The sequence below is a fragment of the Xiphophorus hellerii genome, chromosome 9 (genome assembly GCF_003331165.1).
Source record: "Xiphophorus hellerii strain 12219 chromosome 9, Xiphophorus_hellerii-4.1, whole genome shotgun sequence".
Taxonomy (NCBI): Eukaryota; Metazoa; Chordata; class Actinopteri; order Cyprinodontiformes; family Poeciliidae; genus Xiphophorus; species Xiphophorus hellerii.
Window position 1 is genome coordinate 20,176,316 of NC_045680.1, and position 23,559 is coordinate 20,199,874.

Here is a 23,559-nt window from a genome sequence, read left to right on the forward strand (position 1 = left end):
TTCCTTTTTTCTTACACAGTTGAGAACTTTTGAGATCTCTCTTATTGGGGAGATTGTGATTCAGGAAGACTTGAGAACAGAAGAACATAAATCTCACTGTTCTCAGGTTATACAGTGACAAAAATCCCCTTTTCCCCCCCCACACACCTACACTTGAATCTATCCTGTTTCATCTCATACAAGTGTTGATATAAAAGCGATGCGTCAAGATCCTCATTAAATATTTACCAGCGTGGTATAAAGAAGTTGTCATGTACATAATTAGGGATTGAAATTGCTTCTGGGCGATTTAAAAAAAAAAAAAAAAAAGATTGCTGCTGAATACATGCATGATTTCAATACTCCATCAGCCGGTTACAGCTGGTGCCACAAGGCTTAGAAAGACTGGCTCATACTGATTTATCAGTAATGTTTACAGTCCATGAATCCTAGATTTGTTCTGAGATTCAGAATCACTAAAGCAGTTGGTGTCGTCCAGATGCAAAGCCTTTTTAAAGTTAAAAATGCAAGAATGGAACATTCTTTTCTCATGTTACAAATTCAAAAGTCATAGTATCTTATTTAGTATTTATGACACACCAACACAAAGTAATACATAATCACAAAGCTGAAAATTAGGCATGATTTTGAAAAAAATAAAATAAAATTTAATCTGCCTTAAGTCAACATTGTGTTGCAACTACAGCTGTGATTTACATATCTATAAATATTTACTCACCCTTCTTTGCAGGATAGCTCAAAAACTAATTCAGATTGAGTGGAAATCATCCATGGACAACAGTTTATAAATTTTGCCACAAATTCTGTAGTGCATATACATTTGGACTTTGACTAGACCCATTCAAAACATAAACATGCATTAATCAATTAATGCCTATTCCTTAGTAGCTCTGGTCTGTCATTAACTCTTATAGACCAGAAAACCAAGTGTCAACTTTCTTCTACTAATGATGCTTTGATTTGAATCCCAACAGAGTAGCTACTCTGACATTTGAGTTTCAAATTTAGCAAAGTACCGAAAACAAAATATATGACACAATGTGACAAAACACAAAAGTGGTGCATTCTTCTGCTGCGTCAATGCTTTGTGGAAGAAAAATGTGGGTGAAAGCAAACTGGGATACGAATTGCAGTTTAACAGTCCAATGTAGTGGAATAAGCCAGAAACACTGTGTGAATAAAGTCATTTATTGAAATGTTGCGATATGTATAGAATACTTTCACACGTCCGCTTTATTTTCCGAAACCTAATATAGAAAATTTAAGACGTTACACTTGGCAGTTGTCCTCGAAGGACACTTTAGTAACAAGAAAAAGTAAATAAAATGTCAAATCTACAACGGAGGCACTGTTTTTTTCCTTTTAGTTGAGATGTGGACTTCAGGCAGGCTTTGACAGGCGCTAGATTAGATTTTAATTCCATACATAAATAGCAGATCGTGTTGGAAAGACAAAAGTTGAGTCCAACTCAAAATTAGCCTGCAGTTAATTCATTGATCCATGCAGGTTTCAATCAATCTGGATATTGGTATCAAGATATGAGCTCATTTCAGATGAATGTTTTAGTGGCTACATGCAAGCCTGTTGTGATGAAACACAAAATCTGTACCTGGCGGAACGTGAAAGAAATGACAATGACGGCAGCAGGAGATAAGATACTTTCATCCACTGAAAGCGAACAAAACTCAGCTGCTTAGAGTGTGACTTTTCAATTAGTAAAAGTGGAGCAGTTAAGTGTTTTGGCATATCAGTGTTCAGTAAGAAATCAAAACAGAAGAGCTGCTTCGCTGAAGCATAAGATTAGTTAGAAAAAAACCAAAATGCAGCTTTTGTTAAGGCGGGCGCAAGTCAAGCGGGAGACTTTTAAACATGCAAAATCTGCAACAGTAAGCCAAGCTTGGAAGCATCACTAACAACCCAAACTTATGAAATGATGAAAAAAAAAAAAAAAAAAAAAACACTTTCACCCCTGCTACGTTATGTAGCATGCAGCTTTGTAAAAATCCTAACATTACACAAATCCATAAGGCACACTTTCTTCACTTAGCTTTAAAGTGATCAGTCACATTTTGTTTCTGCATGTCTGCAATCCATTAAACCTTCAAAAGCAAATCTTCAATTTAAGTCTAAGACTTTATTTGTTTTTGTCTTATTAACTTTTTGTAAACAAAGTAGAAACAGAATGGCACATTTTGAAGGCAACCATCCAAACAGTTTCAGGTTGATAAAAAAAAAAACTTTCAAATTAAAAAAACCAAAAAGTCTTTCATAGCTATTATTTTTACTTACATTTAAAATAACTGTCTAATCTGTACTTTGAGAGTGACATGCTGTTTTGTTTTGAAGTGCTTTTGTCAGCATTGTGAAAATGACCAATCATCTGTCACCCCCTCGTGGCGAACCTCAGCCATCACCAGTGGCTGTTGTCAGGGTAACTGGGCACTGCGGTGGGGTACTCAGGCAAAGTCGGGCCCTGGGCTGTCCTAGCGACGCCGTCGAATGCTGCTTCCCTCACCGGGGCGCTCTTCCACAGCCCGGTGCTCCACTCCTCCTGAGCGCGCTCCATGCTGCCGCCGCCGCCGCGGTACAGTCTGTGCACCTGGGACACGACAACAGGAGAAAAGTTATGACTTTGGCGAACAGGGACGTCTCAATTAATTAGAGTAACACCGAAAAGTTAATGTATTGTAGTAATACAAATCAAAAGTGATTTGTTTCAGAGATTTATTTCTGGTCATTTTGATGACGACAGCTAAAATTGATTTAGAAAATAAAAAATACTTTCATCTATGAGGTGGTGCTTGGGTCTTTTGGACCAGTTTACATGTACTTCTGACCGCTGATGCTCTTCTTGAAGCCATCTTCACTACATGAAATTAAATTATCATTTTTGTCAATGGGAAGTTAATATTTGTAAAAGATTAGGTAAAAAGAAGGAAAGACAAACAAATCTAACTCCAAAACCTTAATTCTTCCCAGAAGGCCAGGTTGTTTTAGATATATTACTTCCCTAAATTAACTAAAATCATCATTTAAAACCTGTTTTTGCATTTGGTCAGCTCATCTTTATCAAATACTAGAATTTAATTGATGATCTGAAACCCCCCAAAAAATCCAAAACAGAATATGTAAAGGAAGCAAAACACATTTTCGCAAAATTACAAAAAATACATAAACTTTTCAATGATGTTCTAATTGAATTGAGATTCGCCCGTCTTTTTGACTTCTGTCGATAAACTCAAAAACTACGCTGAAGGGTAAAATCGTTTCTAGCTGGTTGTTCACTCACCTTAATGAGAACCAGTGCCATTAGTGCGGCCACCACAGTGAAGAGCAGAGTTGTGATAAGCATCACTATAGCGGAGCCCACATTTTGGCTGAAAAACATCACTGTGGCAATCCAGCCGCTTTGTGTCGGTGAGGATGAGATGGAAGTAGTACGAGTTAGTGTATCAGACGGTGCGCACACAGCAAAGTGGATTTAATACAAACATTATTAAGCAGTGACAACTGAGATGCGGTGACACACTAGATAATCAAATAAGTCATTATTAAAACCACGAGTGAACAGTAGTCACAAGCATGTGTGCAATTCTCTTAATATGCTTAGACTGCCAAAACATGCTTTGTTTTGTATGTTTATTAGGCAAAATGAAAAATTTAAACAAATATCTTTTTCAAGAAAAGAAAATGAGGCAGATCTTCTGCAGAAAAAAAAACTGGATATGCAAAAACAAAAAAAAAAAGAACTGCTTAGTTTGCTGAGAAATCATCTTCTTTACTCTTTAGGCTGGAGAAATTTCATCACATCACAGATTTCTTCAATAAAACAATAAGTCCCTCAAGCACACACACAGGTGAAGAAGTATGCACAATGACTTGATCATCAACAGAGCAATTCATCATTTTCAACTTTTAAAGTCAAAATGCGTACGATTCAGAGATTAAATTTTTACGTTTTACAAGAACCTGATGCCTTCGTCTGCTGTGTGCGTCTTACTATGGAGAGATAAAAAAAATAAAAGGTGGCTTAAGGGATTACTTAAGGCAACTGACAAGAGAGTATAAATTACAGCAGCAGTCTGTGGCCGATGCTCCAATGTGGTTTTTCTAGAGAGAAATCTCGCTGAAGGGAAGAAATGCTAAACTAATATTGTGAAGTTACTGAAAATATTCACATGATGAAATTCTTGCAGCAGAATAAATTCATTTTAATGCAGTAAAAAGCTTATTTGTTCTGATTATATCAGGCTGTGCCACCTGCTAGCATAAATAGCTAACTGTACCTCAGCCTAATGCATCTAGTTTGTGGTACAGGTGTAGTTCATCACCTGACAGAAAAGGTTAAACAGCCATTCATGCATCGTTCTTGCACACAGATTGCTGTGTTTTTCTTTAAATTCATCTAGTAAATGCTAAAACATTGATTTAAAAGTAAGAATATACAAATATGTAGAGAACTACGAAAAAGGTTGCAACCATACTAGAAATCTGTACTAAGAAAAGTACTGAATATGTGGCGGCACAGGGTTCTTTGTAGATAAGAGCAAAAAAATAGGGTTAATTACTATGACAATATTTTAACTTCTTTAGTTTGGGGAAAACCAATAATTAAAAGACAATTCAGCCATTGTTTCAATATATATATATATAGTTTGAAAGTATCCCTTTGCAGTTTTGCAAAACAGTAAACAACATAACACTTAGCATACAAGTTGATATATTTATGGAAGTGTGCGTCAGCCAGGCAGCTATTTTATTTTATTTAAATATAAGTGCTCATCTTTGTGTGCTTCCATTTGCCTGTCAATTTTTTGATAATGCAAATAAAATGTCACTACTGAAGGACACATAAAGGATCATTCTACACTAAAATAAACTATCTTTTAAAACAAACATGGATCTACTTCATACCAAACAGGTTTTTTTTACAGTGTAAACAAAGATCCGCTCCATGCAGATGTGTTCAGCAGCAGCCCTGTACAATATTTATCTTTCTGGTAATTTTGCATAAAATTTTCTTAAGTGATAATCTACAGACCTAGAGAAGGTTGCCATGGTTTCTGGACTTTTTTTGCTCTAATTGCCAGCTTGACCTGCATTAGCATTAGCCACATTAGCCTCCAGTGCCTTTAAACCTAAACGTGGGCATAACAAAGGAGGGGTGGGGGGCGCTCTGGTTTGTTTCATTGCTTCATTACTTCACAGCCGACTGAGCTGTCAGCTGATTCACAATTTCTTCCATTAATTTGTACCACAGAAGGACAAAGCGCATCTTGACGATTGAGCTCAGACCAACAGAGCACCATCATGTCCCAAAAGCTAATATCTAGCATCTACCTAGGAGGTTTTCTACTTCACTGCTTCAGATACAGGAGCTTTACTGACCTTTTTAGGTTTCTCTAAAACATCAGCGTCGCTCGCTGCGTTAGCGTTAAATTGCTCACCTTGTCTATCCTCCCATGTTTACACATTAAATATTATAACAATAATGGCGCAACAAACCTGGCGAACAGCTACGTAACGTCACGATGCAACACAAATGACAATGGAGTCTGAACAAGTTTAATCTAAATAGCTTTGTTTTACGTGAAATATCTCACAACGGTGTAGATATAAAGTAAAAAGCAACTAGATAGCAAAAATCCTTGAGATTATCTCTCATAAAGAAAAAAACAACCACAAACAAACTGGTGGACATAATAGACAAAGTCTTGACAGTAAGTTTGGTCCAGACTCACCATGTTCCCCATCCAGAAATGCCTATAGCCTGGATAAGGGTCAAGACACACTGAAGGAAAAAGATGAAGAAGAAGGCCATGAAGTTGAAGGAGCTATCAGCCCTGTGAATAGCAAAGGAAAACATAAAGTCATGATGCAGGAGAGATTCAGAGCTGCTCCATTTTGTTTGATTCTAACTTTTTATGTGAAAAACTGACGCTATGAAACGTGATACCGTCAACAAAACAAGCAGTGGAAAGACCAGAAAAGCCAGGTTACAAATTTTACATGGAGAAGAAAAAGCTCCGTTGACAGAGATTATCGCTGAACAACTGTATCAATGCTGATATCAACCAAATATCTGAAATTAATCAACAATGATTATGCAAAAAGCATTTATACCTTTTATGTTTTTTTCACATTTTGTTACATTACAACCACAAACGTCAAGATATTTTAATCTGGACTTTTTTGTGTCAGACCAACACATATTAGCAAGTAAAGTTGAACAAAGTGTAACGCACATCTGAACCCGTTCTAAAAATAAAAGTCTTAAAAGTGTGATGTGCATTTTATGCAGTACACTTGACTCAGATACCCTTAAATGAAAATAAACCCAACCAATCATTTTCTAGAGTCAACACAGGTAATCTCACAAGCTTTCAACATGTTAAAATCTCAGAGAGAACTGTTTATTGCACGCGTGTCAAACCTGAGGGCTGTGGGCCAAATCTGGCCCGCCATAGCTTTTTATGTGGCCCCCTGAATTCTAGACTAAGCACTAAATGTGTTTAAATATTATGTTATCAATCAAATCAGTGCAGGTTTTATCTGTTTAGTGCCAAATTATATCAATCAGTCCCTCCAATTTCTTGAGAATTATTGTGGAAATTCACGTGAAATCAACAAATCCCTGCACTTTTTTTTGCGCCAATACATAATTGGGAGTTTATTGCATATTATTCTCAAAAATTGTCAAAAACTTTCTTACTTGTACTAAACAGCTACCTCATCTTTAATTGATTTCAAATTATATAATCCATGATCTATACAGCGAGAACACATTTCCAAATTAGCACCACAAGCACTTTGATTTTTATAGCCAAAAAAAAAAAATCACAAAATCCTGAAGGTACTGAAAAGATGTTCAATTATATTATTTAATTTTAAGAATTCATTGGTATTTTAACAGTTTGGTGAACAGGTTTTATCAATATATTCTGGCCTAAACGGCCCTTTAAGTTCATTTATGATCTTGATTTGGGACAAAATGAAGACGAGTTTGACACCACTTGTTTATTGAATCATCTGGAAATGAAAAAAAAAAGTAAAGAGTGACAAGACCAAGAGTGAAATCTGTAAGTACCAAACAAAAAACCATGTGAGGCAAAAAAAACCCAAAAAACAAAACAACTAAACCTAGCACTGCATATCACTTGAACACACCAGTTGTAGAAAAACAGGTGGGGACAGCACTATTCTGTGGTAATGCTTTTCTTCAACAAGCACAGAGAAAGTAGTCAGGGTTGATGACATAATAGATGCAACCATTAGACAAAATCCCAATAAAAACCACAGTGAGATTTGTGGTTGCAATGTGGCGAAGATAAAAGTTTCAAGAGGTGTGAAAATGTTTGAGGCGTGCGCCGACTCCTGATTTAATCACAGCTTTTAACAACAAGCAACATGTTTTGATAGGATTTAAACCATTTACCTGAAAGCTTTGTAGAGCGGTCTGAACCAACATGTGTAGCTACAGGGGCTGAAGAGAAGGAGCCAGAGCAGAGAAAAACCAAAGTTTGTGGCACTTCCCCCTCCAGCCCACCAGGCAATGCATGAAATGACATTTATGCACAGTGTGGCAGAATACACTGAAGAACAGAAGGGGAAAAGGGTGGGAGGGTCAGATTAAAGAGGAAGTGAGTGATTTTGAGATTAAGGGAAAAGAATATTTTCTTTACGATAAATCTATGTGTAAACTACTTACTCATCCAAAGCTTGTAAACTCTCTGCACCAGCTGCTTGTGCGGCGCAGGGATTTCTTCATCGATGTTTTGGTAAAAGCATGGCTTTATTCTGAAGAACGTTGGCAATGGAGGAAAGTTATTTGCCCGCTCTAAAAGAGGAAGCACGGATCCACAGTCATTCCTATTGCATTTTTGTTTAAGAATCCAAAAGCTAGGAAAACATTAACTTTTGGATTAATGCTTTCATTAATGCATTAATAAGAATTCACTCCCTTGTTGGGGAGAGTGACTTCCTATTAATGGATTAATGAAAACGTTAATTCATTAATAGGAATTCATATAGGAATAAAATTTTAATTAACACACAAACACAAACCTGCCATTTTGAAATTCCCCTTCGTTCCTAAATAACCGGAACACACAGACACAACATATGTTATATATTCATATATATTTAATAATTGTGTGAATTAGTAAATATATTCATAATTATGCACACTTTCGATTTGCATGCTACTCTGTTCAACAATATTTGTAATTTCAGGAGCAAATATTTACCTCTTAAAGGGAGCTGTACATTTTATATGATAAAAAAAATGTGTCTATACAACCAGCGAGAAAATCCTTTCTGCCCATTTCGACTTTGGTCTAACTGGTGACTAATTTTACAAGCAAGCAGTAACTTATGCACTCATTAGATAACATTTAAAGTTATTTAATGTTGACGTTGCAAGGAATAGCAGGAAGGGAAAAGCAGCTAACTCGCTCTGTTGGTACAGGAGTCCAACCACAATGAGCAAAGAAGAGCGTCAATTATCTGTTTATATTAACAATTTTTGCTTTGTTTGAGCAACTGTTTGATAGCGGAAAAAAAGTGAAACTGTTCCGGCCATGACATGAATGTAAAACGTATTTAAATAAATGCTACTTTTACCAGGTTTAGATGTTTCTCCTCACGTTTCCGTCGACAAATGCAGGGGTCCTCGAAACAAACGCTTTGCGGCTGCGCAGCGCCGCGTATTATTTTGTAGTTTAATGCTATTCTCTTTGTTGGCGCGGCCCTTTCAGGGGCGGTGAACAGAAAACTACAGTTTCCAGAAGGCACTCGAAAACGCGGAAAAGCGTGACTGCAGCGTGATTCCGTTCCCCCGTCTCCACCCTGTTCATAAACAACTGGAAACAATTTGAAGAAACTCTTGTAAAACTTTTGAAAACATTAATCAAAATTTTTCAATGAGTTGGGCAAAACTGTGGGTTTTATAATCAGGATATAATAAATATAGAATATTATTATTGTAATTATTATCTAAGTAATGCAAGTTTTATTAAATAATCTAAGTTCCATTACAAGAATTAATAATGGAACTTTGATTAATTTCACACATATCTTTATTCATCTTACTTTGACATATTAACTTACTTAGAAGTAAATTATAACCTTCAATTTACTATCAAAATTGTGCATTGTATTTTATCTTAACACACGCTGACAATGGTCAAATAACCTCCATATTGACCAGCCTTTCTGCTAACATACAGTCATTCTCAGAGTATCTGAAATGTGCTTGCCTGACTGGTCTGTTGTGATATTATGAGGGATTAGAAGTACCAGGCTGTTCTGTTTAACATTAAGCAAGACATTCATGAGTTAAACCACAAACAAACAAATAATACTGGGAATTATCTTTAAGCATTTGTTGAATTTAGTTAATTTTCATCTCATTTTTAATGTTCTGTTTAATGTTTTGAAAAAGTAGCTGAATTAAAATGATTAAATTATTGCAATTAAAATTAAATTCAACTAGTGTATTTGGTATAGTTTCAAAAATAGATTAAAGTAAGTTTAATTTAGGTCATTTTGACCTTCAGATGTCAAAATCATTCTCAAACATTATCATTGCTTATACTATCAAATAAAAGCCTCAATCTAAATTGGTTTAACTGCTTAACTGCACTTGTTTTTCTTACATGTTTTTCACACTTTTATTAGCATTTAAGGCAAATTTTGCCACACACAGTGTGGCGGACATGATGACCGTCGCTCTTCTGCAACGGGTTAGGGTTGGTAAAGTCAAGCTCTGTGACCAATCACATAACTCGAAACAGCAGCCAGAACGCGCTTCCTGTAAAAAAAAAAAAAAAGATGTGACATGTTTTGGTTGCTGGCAAGGAGCGTTCAGTACGATGCGGATAGCGTACACATAATTTTCATTTTCTGATTCACCTCTATTAATTTTAAGAGATAAACCTTTATTGTCTTAATAAGACATCTTGAAATCCAAAAAAACTTTGAGCGTTTCTTCGTCTACATGTCAAGATATTAAAGTTTTTGAACGAACGCTGGAGTAAGCGGGCAAAGCAGGTGAAGAATTCCAACGTACCCTGGAAGAACCAAGAATTGATTTCGACCAATCAGCGAAGGGTATTGATGGACGGACCCGACTCCCGCCAATTCCGACTCGGGGAGCGCGAGGCGAGCGGCGGGGTGAACAGAGGGAAAACGCAGGAGATGCGGAAAGACTTTTAGTTATGCTTATGTGAAATAAATTAAGATCGCATGACGTGTAAAGAAGAACTTGACATTTAATAACCAGTGGGGAGCCTTTTTGGCGTAAACGCTGCTCTTGTCGGTGTGTCAAAATTGTTTAACCGCAGAACATTGTGAATTAAAGAGGCAGCTGGTCAGTAGTCGGGATGTTGGCGGAGGAAAGTTCATCTGTGGACGAACATTTGGCAGCATCGACTCCCCACAGAAGAGGTAATTCCTTGTCTTGAACGCTTAAACACTTAAAACATGCAGAAATGTTATCTGTTGTGCCACAGGCGAATCGCCTTTTCAAAACCGTAACTTATTGATTAATCAAATTAACTGCAGGTATAACATTTCTCAGCTTCTGTTGCACTGTGGCGACTTTGTCAGCGTTACCAGTATCGGATATGCTCAAATGTATCTTCTGTACTTGTGTTATTTCATGACAAAGCTCTTGTTTGGGTCATAAATCTGTTGCTGCTGTCTTGAAAGCAGTTGCCCTCTGCACTGTTGTTAACATGATACTAATGTGATTTTTTTAAACCTTATTTGTCATATAGGAGACATTTAAGTGCCGCCACGCCGTGCCTTTGTCTTGTCAACAGCTTCTATTGAAGAGGTTTTACATTAATAGCTAGCAATGATGGCTAAGTCTGTTGTTGCGTAGCACGGTAGCTGGCTAGTGTCATTAAAGTAGCATGCAAGGCTAGTCGTGTAGCATGGTTGGGAGGCTCAAAGCGAGTACGTAAGACCAAAGCTGCTCTCTGAAGAGGGCTGTCAAAGCTCACTTCTTGTTTTTGCTTTCTCATATGTCCGTTTTTCGGACTGTTGCACCACAGCGCGCTCCAGATGTTCAGAGTGGGTTTTCCCAAAGCTTCCAGTTGTATGAAGGCCAGTCAGACATTACCTGGCAACCCCGAGGTGCTGCTCACTCTGCAGCCTCGATCCGGTTGGGCCTCTGTAGCCCCGACTGAGACACAGGTTGGCGGGAGAGTGAGCCAAACACGGCCACTACATCCAGCCTCATACTGTACTCTGAGCGCAGGGTTAGGATTTATGAATGCAGCGTCACAGGCCTTTAGATTCAACAGGCTTACAGTTCTAGAAAGTGTTTGATCGTGGATGCACGTCTACTGCATCCATGATCAAACAGACAAATGATTAAGTAGTTGGAAACTATTGTTTGGTGGCATTTGATTGAATGAGACACGTTTATCTGTCATGTCATCAGTTAATCTCTCTAATCTAATTTTGTTTTCTTTCAGGCATGGATTGCAAAGCAAGTAATGCCAACAAGAAACTTATTCAAGGTAAAAGTGACATGAGGTTGTTTAAATTTGTTCATAGTAATGCATCCTCTAACATGAAGACAGAAATTGAAAAGCTTTTGAAAAAAAGTTATCAAAGATAGATTTTCCATTGCAGTAATAACAACCAAGTATAGTCTTACAAATACAGTTCTGTGTAAAAGTATTTCATCCCCTACACATGGCTTCTGCTGCCTTTTTTATGCTAGGATGCAACGTTTTTACATCATCAAAATATTGTAATATTATACAAAGATCAATTGGGTAAATAACAGTGTTGTTTCCAAATTAATATATAATTTGTTCAGGGGAAAAAGCTATTAAAACTAACTTTGTCCTGTAAAAAAGAAAAAAAGACATTTGCATGTTCGATCCAAAACCAGGAATCCATGTTAGGCCTTTAGGAAAAATGAAGTCACTTCAATAAGACCGTCTGACAGCTAAGGATTGACCAAAATGATCTTAAAAAAACAAACACATCATTCCTGGGTTTAAAGAAATTTAGGCACCAAAAGTCACTGAAGTGTTAAAAACTCAAAAGGAAGGTTTTGGGCTTGGCCTAGTTAAAGTCCATATCTAAATCCAATTTCCAGTCATCACAAACACTTTTTTTTTTTTACTTAAAATAAATAATTCATTGATCAATTTATGTATTTGCTCAGGTTATCTTGGTTTAATAATAGATCAGTTTGATTAGAAACACTAAAAATTACTAAAAACTTTAACTAAAAATTCAACCCATATTTTTTTTACAGTACTGTAAAAAATTATCAGTGTAAACAGGCACTCTGCATTTCTACTAAAAAAAAAAAGGTTGCTGTTGTTGATGCAAAGCTGAGCACATTCATTTAGTGATACAACTGCAAATTAATAACAGTGAATTATTGACAACATAATTTATTTGTAACCATCGACTTGTTTTTCTTTTTCTTTTCTTTTCTCTTGTTTCCAGCCCGTCTCCCGTTCAAGCGCCTGAATGCCGAACCTAAAGAAAACCAGCCGCCGAAGCGTCCCTGCACCCATTCCTGTCCTGGACCGGCAGACCCGGACACCCAGAACGAGAACGAGTCGTCTCCTCTCTCCGAACGCAGCGGCCCGCCTTTGGTTAACGGCCGCGGCCCGCTGGACGGCTTCCTGAGGCGCAGGTGCCCCGCTTCCTCTGCGTCCTCGGACAGTAAAGTGGTCATCGACTTGACCGACGACGACAAATCGTCCCCCGTAAAGCGCCGCGGCTCCCCTGCTCCGGCCGCTTCTCGTCCCCCAGCGAAAACCAAGCAGCAGCGCAAAGACAGAACAGAGGCTGCTGGGAAACACAAGGACGTTACTGACACTCCTGAAACACAGACTGCAGACTTCGTCTTAATTACTGACGAAGAGGCGGAAGAAGAAGAAGAAGAAGAAGAGGAGGAGGATCTCGCCACATCTGTCTCCCAGCTGGATACTACTACTCAGGATTCAGACAGCGAGCCAGAGGAGCAGAATGAGTCGGGAAATAAGTCGACACAGTCGCCGTCATCGGCCAGCTCCATGTCTGAGAGCTCACCAGAAAACACCAAGACTGGCGACTCGACGCCAACCACTACACCTAAAGTACGAACCAGCATGGGCGCAGTTTATGGCATTCCCAGTTTTCTACTGCGTAATTGTTGCTAAAAAAATCTGACTCAATAGACATGTAGTTTGCCATTTTCCATATTTTTTAAGAAATGATATTGGCATTGCTTAAAATGATCACCAAAATGTATTTAAATATTCATTTGCTTTCTACATTTTGATAAATAAGTCTAAAAAGAATAACCAAAAGCCCCTTTTAAAAAAAGAGTACAATGCCTACATTTTCTTCTTATTTGCTATTATTGTTCTTGCAAGAATTTATTTAGCTTTAATTTTTGTCAGTAAAACACCCCATACAATGTTTTTTCTCCTGTTGCAGGACCCAAAGACCCCCACCACCCCTGAGATACAAGCAGAGGAGAAAAAGATCAAGAGGCGCTCATTAAAGGTAAACTTCGTGAAGTTCGGCTCCTGCTGCAAGGCGGTTTGACATTTCCAGTTACCAGGGTTCACATGTAGCCTGACAGTCTGGAAGAAGTTCGTTATTCTTTGTCTTTGTTTTCCAGGTCTGGATAAATATGGAAAAACTTTTGCTTTTCTAGACTTTACCGCCCATTTTCCACATACTACAAACTAAACGCCCACATTCATAAAATTAAATTAGACAAATAGGCGGGTGACTTAAAGCGGATGTTGAACAATTTCAGTAAGATATTTAATTGCCATCATATTACAAAAAATTGAAATGTATAAAATAAAATGTCATATCCTACCAAACATTTAATCCTATTGCACACACTAATGCATTGGTGATGGTATGTAATTCTGTATATTTTGCGGTATTTTTGATTTGTCTATCAAAAATACCGCATCTGTCTATCAAAAGTGATAATAGATACGCTGGAAATGTTTTTTTGTTTTTTTTCCCGTTGGTGCTCAGAATAAAATTTTAGCTTATTGACTTGTTGAAAGTTATATTGCTTGCTGTAGAATACAATTATTATTTTTTTCTGGTCGTATTTTGCTATCATAAGAACTTGGAGTTCGATCTACAATCGGGTTACAAAACGGGTTATAAAATTTCTGTTTTGAAATGAAAACCTTAAAGATTTTTAGGAAAACATGGCTACAGTGGAATTAGGACCTAATGTATGAAAACAGTTGATATATATATTTTTATTTATTTAAACGTGAGTATCTCAAAACAACTATGATTTAAATAAAAAGATAAAAATTGGCTCATTTTAGGTCAATCAAAATGTTTTTTCAGACCAAAATATTTACAGTAAGCTTAATCTCTGATGTCATAGGAATAATATTAAACAAAATATAATAAATTGGAGGAAAAACAGCAGCTACAGACGTTCTATTACTGGGATTAAAGACCAACTTGTTATTCCCTGTTTTTTGTTTTGCTTATAATTGGAGGTTTTTCAGGATGATGCTTGATCATTGTTTAAAAAAAATAATTTATTGGAAATTTATGTTTCAATAAATGTGGAACATAAATTTGGTAAAATGGTAAAAAAATAGGCCGAGAAATCTGGAAAAGTTGGTGATTTTAAAGAGGAAGCGATTTTAGAAACTCTGTTTTAAGAGTTTCTACAAATGTTCCTCCAGTTAAGATTTAACACTTTAAGTGTCTTTTACACCCCCAGAATTAATCCTTAGGAAAACCGATTATGTCTGATTGCAGAGTTTACAAGAGCAAGAAGAGCGGTTACGGCTGCGACAGGAGAAGGAACGGCAGAAAGAAGAAGCCAAAGCTGCAAAGGAAAAGAAGAAAGAAGAGGCTCGCATGCTCAAAGAGGAGAAAGAAAGGGAAAAACGGGAGAAGAAGGAAAAGGAGGAGCGGGAAAAACGAGAAAAAAAGGAGAAGGAAGAGAAAGAAAAGGCGGAGAGGCTAAAAGCAAAAGAGGAGCTGCGGAAATCTAAGCTTGAGTAAGTATAGAGACATGTTAGGGGTTTTTATGTTGTTTTTCTTTGAAGTTGGTCACAAATTTCATGTCGTTTCTCCTCCTCAGGGCAAAACTGGAGGAAAAACGGAAGAAGGAGGAAGAAAAGCGAATGAAGGAAGAAGAGAAACGGTTGAAAGAAGAGAAAGATGTGGGTCTTTGTAGAAGCTAATATTTTCTGAATGTGATGAAGTTGGTTAATATTTAATGTTTTTACTGTTTTCTCTCTGGTTCCAGCGCCTAAAAGCTGAGAAAGCAGAAATTACTCGGTTTCTACAGAAACCCAAAATCCAGCAGGCCCCAAAGGTCAGTAGGTCACCTTTATTACAGATTAGGGACTCATCATCATCATCATCATCATCTTGGACTCTGAATTTGTGTCTAAGTGCTCTCCATCCCTCTGTCTCCTCAGACTCTCGCAGCTGCGTGTGGGAAGTTCGCTCCATTCGAAATTAAAGGGAACATGTCTCTGGCGCCTCTGTGTCGGGTTCAGTGTGACGACTCGGTTCTGGAGGAGCTGGACCGGTGTTTGCTAAAACCTGCCGAAAACCTGAACGCACTGAAAGACTGGATTGGACAAAAACCCAGACGGTCGGGACGCACCGAACACAGACAGGCGGACACGCTCGGGTGAGAACGGCCACGCTCGGTGACCTGGTCCGAAAATGATGATTTACATCCTGAGGGTTTGATCTTTAGCTTAAGAACCAGACACTCTGACAGAGTAGATACCAGGACTTTGTGGTTGTAGGACCTATTCCAGTTAAAGTTCCCTCCATTGAGACACTTTTTTGATGTTTTTTTATTATTTTTTGTTTTAGTATCATTGTCGCTCTGTCTCTTGCTCTGCTGACTAAGTACTTGTCGCTTTTTCAAATAAGCTCACGCAACCAAAGGTCATTCTGTCCAGAACTGATAAGTACAAAGAAATAACAATTTAAAAAAGAAAAGTTTCTAAGGAGCCTTTTTTTTTAAAATTATTGATTGAATTGAATCACTAGATTATTTGTTTAACCCTAGACTGTATAAATAAAGACAAAACCTCAACTATTGCAAAAATATTAATTGAAGCGCTATTGTTTATAAAGTAAAAAGGAATTTGAGACTCCGTAAGAAATGCAAACAAACAAATTTAAGATACGAGTGGGATAACTAGCCCTTCATTTAAATTATAATAATAGAAACTGGAACGTTTCTATCGGGATTTGAGTTTCCATCTAACTTATTTAGGAATCAACATTTTCTACTCATGAAATGTGATTCAAATAAACAGAAGTGATGTGGTGGGCCGCAGAAAACCTCCACATCAGCAGATGTGGAGGTTTTTCTCTTTAAAGCAAAGAGAATTAATTTATGAAGAGTTTAAAGTTTTCGTTATTGCCCTCAGACATCACTGAGGGCAGTCAGGGCCATAAAAGAAAGATTGTTTCTGTCGATGTGTGTTAACTTTAGCTGCTTGTCACGCATCACACGTCTCCTGCTGTGATTCGAATCTAAACTTTTCGAGTCGTCCAAACCCCGTTTACGTCTATTAACTATGCACATTCTATAAAACGGTTCTAAACAGACTTATTTGATCTGGAAGGTCTAATCTTCCAAGTTTGATGTGGAGGAAATCTGCTGTCGTTCTTAATAATAATAATAATAGTTAAAAAAAGTGTCCGAAATTAAAAATTATATATTTACAAAAGTATTTGACTTTAAAAATGTTGACATTAATTACAGGCTGCGTTATCAATTAGCAGAGCTGAGTGCAAAGATCATTGTCCAGTGTTGGTTCACTTGAAAATATGATTTGATTTTATATATTTTTTTAATCGCTATCCTGACCTGCTGACCCAAACACATTTCGCTCAACATTTTGTTTTCCCAACTTCCCTGCATGTTTTAGATGTCTTCTGTTGCAGCACACCTGATTCAATTTAAAGGTTAATTAATAAGATTCTGCTGGAGTTGAAGAAGCAGCGAGAGTAATTCAATAATTAGAATCAGGTGTGTTAACCTTAGCAGTAGAGCGAGTCTCGTATCACTGCAGTCTTTTCGATAAATATTTGAAGCTCCTATAAGAGAAACGATCACTTCTGCTGACTTTCCGGTGCTCAGTTGATAATGAGCACACGCAAGGAGAAAATATAATTGTACATTATAATTTAGTACTTTTAATCTCATATTCCTCTTGTCAGAAGATGATTATTTCTATTTTTCAAATCCAGATTTTAATGCTTTAATGAGTGTGAAGTTGAGGAAATTGTTTTTCTGCTGATGGAAAAGCTGTTTTAGTCTTTTTAAGATGGACAGATTTTAAAAGTTAGACGGACTTATTAGATTCTTTTGGTAAAACATTTTTATAGAATCTATACAACCTGAAGTAGAAACGTGGATTGTGGTTTGTTTTAAATTTCTACATTGGTGCCTTTGGCTTCAGAACAATGTCTCCAACCTGACTTTGCTTTGTACATTTAAATACTTTGGCAATTTAATGATCCAACTTTATTTAAAGAAAAGTTAGATTTAAGCAAAGATTAGAAAAAACACATTGGACTGTTTAGAGTGAAAGATGTTTACTAAAAGTTTGGGAATTAATTAAACCATTTCATTTCTAATGTGGACCGTTACTATCAATTACTTTTTAGATGAAGAAATAGAAAATCTTCCACTTGCGCTCTTTGAGTTTTAAATAAATTATCAAAAGCTCAATATCGCACCATCTCCATCTGCCAAAAGACTGCCTGGGTGCAGCTTTTGGTGGAGATTGTGTGGAAACCAAAAAGAGAGAAATGTCACGAGAAAGTGGGTTAATCATAATCATGTCACCATTTTTCCCATACTGTCAAACTTTCTACTACTTTCAGCAGTAGTTGAATCGTTCAACCGTATTTATGTTTTCCTGGAAAAGCTTTTAAAGTGTTTGGAATTGATTTTTGTAAAAGTTTGGAGAAGCCAGAGAAAAGTGTGTGGGGCGAAACTCTTCTAGAAATGAACTGTAGATGCCAATATACAGTTATATATGTATATATATATATATATTTGCCTTATTTTCTCTTCTAAGTTTCGGTTAATCTGTGTTTCCTCCTCGCTCTGCTCCTTCAGGGACTGCATAGCATTGGACCCGTCTAAACCGGATGACACACCGGACCGCAGACGCTACGGACCGATGAAGCTGCTGCAGTTCCACGAGAACTACCGTCCAGCGTACTGGGGCACCTGGAGGAAGACGAGCTCACATATCTCTCCCCGCTGCCCCCTCAGGCTGGACAAGGTAAAGCTGGTTTCCAGAAACAATTAGTTGTTTGAATTAAACAAATAGTCATGGTTGTGTAGGTCACAGCTGTTTTCTTCCACCGCAGGATTTGTTGGACTATGAGGTGGACAGTGATGAAGAATGGGAGGAAGAGGAACCCGGAGAGTCTTTGTCTCATAGTGAAGGGGTAAGTGGACAAGACTAGTGATAGTCCTTAAGGACTATCACTATCACTAGATTAGCTATCACTAGATTAGCTTTTGTTGTTCAACATTTTGTTTTAAAACTTAAAGTAAATCACAATTTATGAGTTCTTGGAAAGAAAAATGTTTAACATTTGCAGTTTCTTGGTCAGACATCAGCCTGCTTTTTGCATAATTACATGATCATCCTGTGAATGGACCTTATGTAAAATGTCTGAAAGCCCACATAAATGATTTCCAGTCGTTTCTGTTCAGATGTCTCTGTGATTAGGGCTTTAGCATGTTTTAATTTTTTTTCACCGCACATCATTCAAAATGCTGATTATCTGGCTGATGATGTTTTCTCTCGGATGTTAATGATGTGTTTTATACGTCATTAGTGTTTAAAGCAACGCTTTAGTAACTACCAATCGCAGCGTATAGATGTATTTTAGAGGGCTTCACACAGGGGAACATGTTTATTTTTTAAATACTGTATTTTTCGGACTATAAGGCGCACCGGATTATAAGACGCATAAAGCGAAACAAAATACGGTAGTCGGATAGGTCAGACTTTTTTCAAATCATTAACAATAACTCTCAATATTACACAAAAAAGTACACTCACTTTTTCAATCATTCATCTTCTACGAATCCATCAAATTCCTCGTCTTCGGTGTCAGAATTTAAAAGTTGGGCGATAGCGGCATCAAGCAAGCCCGGTTCCCTCTCGTCATCATCCGATTCAGTCTCATTGCTGTTGCTTGGCTGTTCATTGATGATTCCGGCCTTCGTGAAAGCTCGGACGACAGTTGAGAAGTGGTTCGCCACCCCAAAACAAGTCTGTGTAGACAGCATAGAAAGCTGACTCCACGAGGTTTCTGACCAGCAGCAATTATGCTTCGACAATCAAGGGGAGTGGCTTCGTCTCTTACCACAGTCGTAATAAAACATATGGTACACTGTTCATACATAAGGCGCACCGGAATATAAGGCGCATTGCCGATTTTTTTTTGCAAATATAGGGATTTTATGTGCGCCTTTTAGTCCGAAAAATACGGTAACTTCACATCAACTGCATAACTGAACAAAAATTATTTACAGGAGGAGGAAGAGGAAGGTGGGGAGGATGACGACGACGATGACGATGGCTTTTTCGTTCCTCATGGCTACCTCTCAGACGATGAAGGTGCTCTGGAGGAGGAGGTGTGATTAAATCTTTTGTTTATTTTGAGTTGAAGTGGGGAGTTTGTCAGTGATTTAGATTAAAGGGGTGACTGGTCTTTTTGTCAAATATGTACCATTCCCTTTAATGTTTTAATTCAAAGACAAGAAACACATTAAATAGGACTGTGGTTCCCGAAGTGTGGGGCGCGCCCCCTAGGGGGGGCGCAGTGCCATTGCAAGGGGCAATCATGGACATGGATGAATAAAAAAAAAGTTACACAAAAGTGTTTCATTATAAAGATGGTTTATACTGAGTTTTGTTGCAAGCCGAAGTGTGAAATACACTTGAGTGGAGTTTGAAAACAAAATATGTTTATAGGTTTATGTCTGGTTGAACGATGCGTGTGCCCAGTTGATTTTTTTTTCTTGAGGTGGATTTTATTGTAATCCATAGGGGCGCCCAGAAAATCTTTGGGAACCACTGAAATAGGAAATGAAAAATGCTGTAGAAACCCGACATTTTCTAAGTGTGTCTTTAAGTCACTAGTTAAAAAAAACAAAACAAAACAAACTTGCATCTTCGCAGGACGGCGGCGACCTGGAGAAGCAAAAACTGCGTCAGACACTGAAAGCCAGAGAGTGGGACGAGCTGATGTCCAGCAAGAAGAAGATGAAGGTGCTGGAGGCCGTGGTCAGAGGCTGTGTGTGGGACGAAGACGGAGCCGGTCTGGAGGCCTTCCAGCCTTACGCTGTGTGTCTGATCGACCCTTTACCCACTGTGGACAACAGCCCCACGCCCGCAGAGCTGCTGCAGAAGGGGCAGAGAGAGGAGCAGCGTAAGTTTAAAACGCATTTTCCTCTCAATGTGACATCGGCCACAAATGTGATGTTCAAATATCTTAGATTTCCTTCCTCGTACAGCCCAAACCTTTTCAAAGCAATTATTGTGAAGAAAAGAATGACTTTGTTTAAACAGCCTGAGGTTATAGAGCTTTATCTGCATAGCTGGAACATTATAATTGGAGTGAAATCTTCAATAAAAGCCAACAAGGAAGTTGCAGCATTTTTCCCTTAATAAAACCAATAATAGCTTAAAGATTTTTTTTTTTTGCAAAACATATTTGATTCCACCAGACAACTTCCAGTCATGAAGCACAAATCATGTATTTAGCGTTCGGTGCCCAAAGAATTATTTATCGTGTTTATTGTTGCACTTAGTTTTGTTGTATTGATCAATCATTAGTTATTTATCTAATGTTTCTTGTGCTGATGGCTCAGCTGAACTGGCCGAAAGTCTTAAAAATACTGTAGAGAAATTTAAATCTATATTAAAATTTTTACACTGATTTATTCTTCTATCAAATAGTTACTTTGGACAAACATGCCTTCCATCAGCTTAAATGTAAACCCGTCTTATGCAAACACGGCTCCTTGTAATAATTGTTAGCCACCAAATCTTTGGTTAATCTGTTAGACATATTTCACAAACATTTACATTATTGCGTCGGCCACCTGGTGACTGTTATAAGTCAAGTTGTTATTTAGTGAACTGTTCCTTTAAGTGTTTTGGTGACACTTTCACTACCTTTTCATAAGCATCCTAACTCTCAGGTGAATCCTCTCTCAGTGCTAGGTCAGCTGCTCCCCCTGCTGCACGGAAACCCCAACAGCGGCAAAGTCATCATCTCTGAGTTCCAGGAGTTTTGTCGTCACCAGAGCTCCTCCTCGTCTTCGTCGTCACCGTCTGAGCTGCCCAGTCCTCAGAGCCCTCCAGAAAACGTCCCATCCAGGTGAAGCAATGTTGAACTAAATTTAAACGTTGGGGCTTTACCGGTTAGTCGTTCTGATGACGTTCCGTCTTCCTCTCTCTCAGGATACAGGTGAGGCGCCTCATCAAGAGCAACGCCGTTTACGAGAAGCGCTCCTCCTTCAAGCGCTGCTGCTGGTACGTGCACGCCGACGTCCTGACCCGCTTCGGCCAGGACGCTCTCCCAGTGCCGTGCAAGTGGACCTACCTCACCGCCGGAGCGCGGGACGAGTCCCGCGAAGAGCCCCAGGCGGCCACGGGTTCCCAGGGAAACTCTCCGACCACGCCCCAAGCTGCCTCCGCCCAGTTGGCCTCCAACAAGAGGAAGAGCGCCGGTAGCATGTCCATCACTAAGTTCATGAAGAGATGCAACGATCCAGAGCAGGCATGCCTCCGAAAAGCGAAAAGCTCCTGCTACACATTTTTACTTCCCCCCCCCTCGATGGAAAACAATCTGTTAATGTGGCTTTATTGTTCTCTCTCAGGTCGAAGCAGCGGAGACGGACGGTTTCCAGGCCGACACTGAGGATGACTATGACGAAGACTGTGTCATTATCTCCACACAGACCGGTGAGTTACCTGAGAGGAGCAGAAATTAGGGCTGGGGAAATATGTTTTAATTTTTTTTTTTTCAAAATCAGGATTTTTCCACCAATGGACCCCTTGGGTGTCCCAAGGCGATCATCTTGTTTGACAAGCGTATTTTGAAGCTTCTATTTATTTACATTTTGAATTCAGGTCAACTCTATGATGCAGTATTAGAGTCAAGCTATGTTTTTTTTAAATTACGAGAACAGTTGAAATAACAGGAGAATAAAGTATTAATTTAATGAGAACTCACAACAACAACAAAAAAAAAATTAAAATCAGGAATGTTGAGCATCTTGTGAAATTATTCTTTTAATATAAGTTTACAGATTAAATTGTATAAGTTGATGCTGATTTTAAAAGTATTATCAGTAGCCGGACTTTAAAATGTTTGAGCAAACAACTTTGTCTGTTTCAAAAAAGGAACCGCAGAATCTGAAAACTGTCAAAGCTTTTTTTCTCATAAAGTCAATTTTAAGACATTTTCTGGTAATATAGCATCTCTGTTCTATTATTATGACTACATTCTTTGTAGTTAAACAAAAATTCCCAGTCTGTATCACAGCGCGTGGAAGGGATGACAAAAAATAGTCACTTTTTGAAGAATATTTGTAATTTCTCTTGAAGAAAAAAGAAATCAATTAAAACTAGATCTGGTATGGAAAAAAAATTAGATTTTGTCACCCTGCCCTAGCAGGAATACATGTGAGCGCTTCAGTTTTAAACCAGAGATGCGTTTTCCAGTTTACCAAACCTGATCTGACTTTGCAGCTCCCAAGAAAGAGAAGCCCTCCAGCGAGGAAGACTGTTCAATGGTAGTCGACGCCTCTGAAACCGCCGCTCTCCCCGCCGCCACGCTCTCCTCAGCCTGAGCCAATCACAGGCCGCTCTTCCCCTTTAGCTCTCCCTTCATGACTCATTATTCTGCATCCAAAGGAGACTCGAGTGTTCAGGCCACGTGACCTGTCGCCTCCTCAACGCCAGCAGAAGCCAGGCTGGGTGTTTCTGAAGTCCACCTCACCTGTTTCCCAACAAGGTGTCGTAGATGTTTAGAGAATAAAAGTTGAAAATTGTGAAAAGAATCAAAGCAACTTATCAGAGTCTTATTATTACTAATGCTTGGGCCGAGATGGAACAAGGGCAGAAATAAATGTTATAAGAAGCGTTAAGAACACCAATAATCACGGTTTTTGAAACCACAAACCTTTTTTTTTTTCTTTTGTTTTTGTTTTCCTTTTGGTCCAATTGTACATAGTTTATCAGAAGTTAGTGCTGGAAACCAAGGCTCCGAGTTCATCTGTACATTGTGATCTTACTGGTTTCATTCATGCTGCCTTTATTGGAAGGGTAGAGAGATCTGTATGTGTACAGTTAGTTACAGTGTTGGTGTTTTATAAATATATGTATTTTCTGTATTTTCTCAAGAGTACTTGAACAGGATAAATTCATTAAACATAAATAAAATTACTGCACCTTTTATATATATATTTTTCCTATCGTGTGCCAATTTTCTTTTGTTGTTGATTTCACTAAATGATAA

The 23,559-nt window shown here is 38.1% G+C and overlaps 2 protein-coding genes across 2 annotated transcripts; one reads left to right on the plus strand and one right to left on the minus strand.

Annotated features, from left to right (window-relative positions):
* Window positions 1-1,170: 1,170 nt before the first annotated feature.
* scamp4 (secretory carrier membrane protein 4) lies at window positions 1,171-8,755 on the minus strand. The gene is made up of 7 exons (XM_032571349.1): window positions 8,623-8,755; window positions 8,065-8,091; window positions 7,709-7,837; window positions 7,436-7,592; window positions 5,742-5,843; window positions 3,290-3,407; window positions 1,171-2,599 (listed from the first exon to the last, which is right to left on the minus strand). Exons 2-7 carry the CDS (start codon window positions 8,069-8,071, stop codon window positions 2,411-2,413), a joined length of 702 nt encoding a protein of 233 aa, XP_032427240.1. The 5' UTR covers window positions 8,072-8,091; window positions 8,623-8,755; the 3' UTR covers window positions 1,171-2,410.
* A 1,383-nt stretch (window positions 8,756-10,138) lies between these two features.
* Window positions 10,139-23,511, plus strand: chaf1a (chromatin assembly factor 1, subunit A (p150)). The gene is made up of 16 exons (XM_032571617.1): window positions 10,139-10,446; window positions 11,484-11,528; window positions 12,478-13,115; window positions 13,459-13,527; window positions 14,776-15,020; window positions 15,104-15,185; window positions 15,272-15,340; window positions 15,447-15,664; window positions 18,125-18,293; window positions 18,382-18,462; window positions 19,562-19,663; window positions 20,211-20,460; window positions 21,252-21,414; window positions 21,498-21,816; window positions 21,917-22,001; window positions 22,791-23,511. Exons 1-16 carry the CDS (start codon window positions 10,383-10,385, stop codon window positions 22,889-22,891), a joined length of 2,700 nt encoding a protein of 899 aa, XP_032427508.1. The 5' UTR covers window positions 10,139-10,382; the 3' UTR covers window positions 22,892-23,511.
* The last annotated feature ends 48 nt before the right edge of the window (window positions 23,512-23,559 follow it).

Excerpts from the sequence above, each read along its gene's own strand:
- scamp4 (XM_032571349.1), bottom strand. Across the intron at positions 7,593-7,708 it reads AGTTTACAAGCTTTGGATGA|TGTATTCTGCCACACTGTGC; the intron begins GTAAGTAGTTTA and ends TCTGTTCTTCAG. Across the intron at positions 5,844-7,435 it reads CCGCTCTACAAAGCTTTCAG|GGCTGATAGCTCCTTCAACT; the intron begins GTAAATGGTTTA and ends TGCTATTCACAG.
- chaf1a (XM_032571617.1), top strand. The coding sequence starts at position 10,383 with ATGTTGGCGGAGGAAAGTTCATCTGTGGACGAACATTTGGCAGCATCG. Across the intron at positions 15,021-15,103 it reads CTGCGGAAATCTAAGCTTGA|GGCAAAACTGGAGGAAAAAC; the intron begins GTAAGTATAGAG and ends TCTCCTCCTCAG. Across the intron at positions 18,463-19,561 it reads CTTTGTCTCATAGTGAAGGG|GAGGAGGAAGAGGAAGGTGG; the intron begins GTAAGTGGACAA and ends AATTATTTACAG.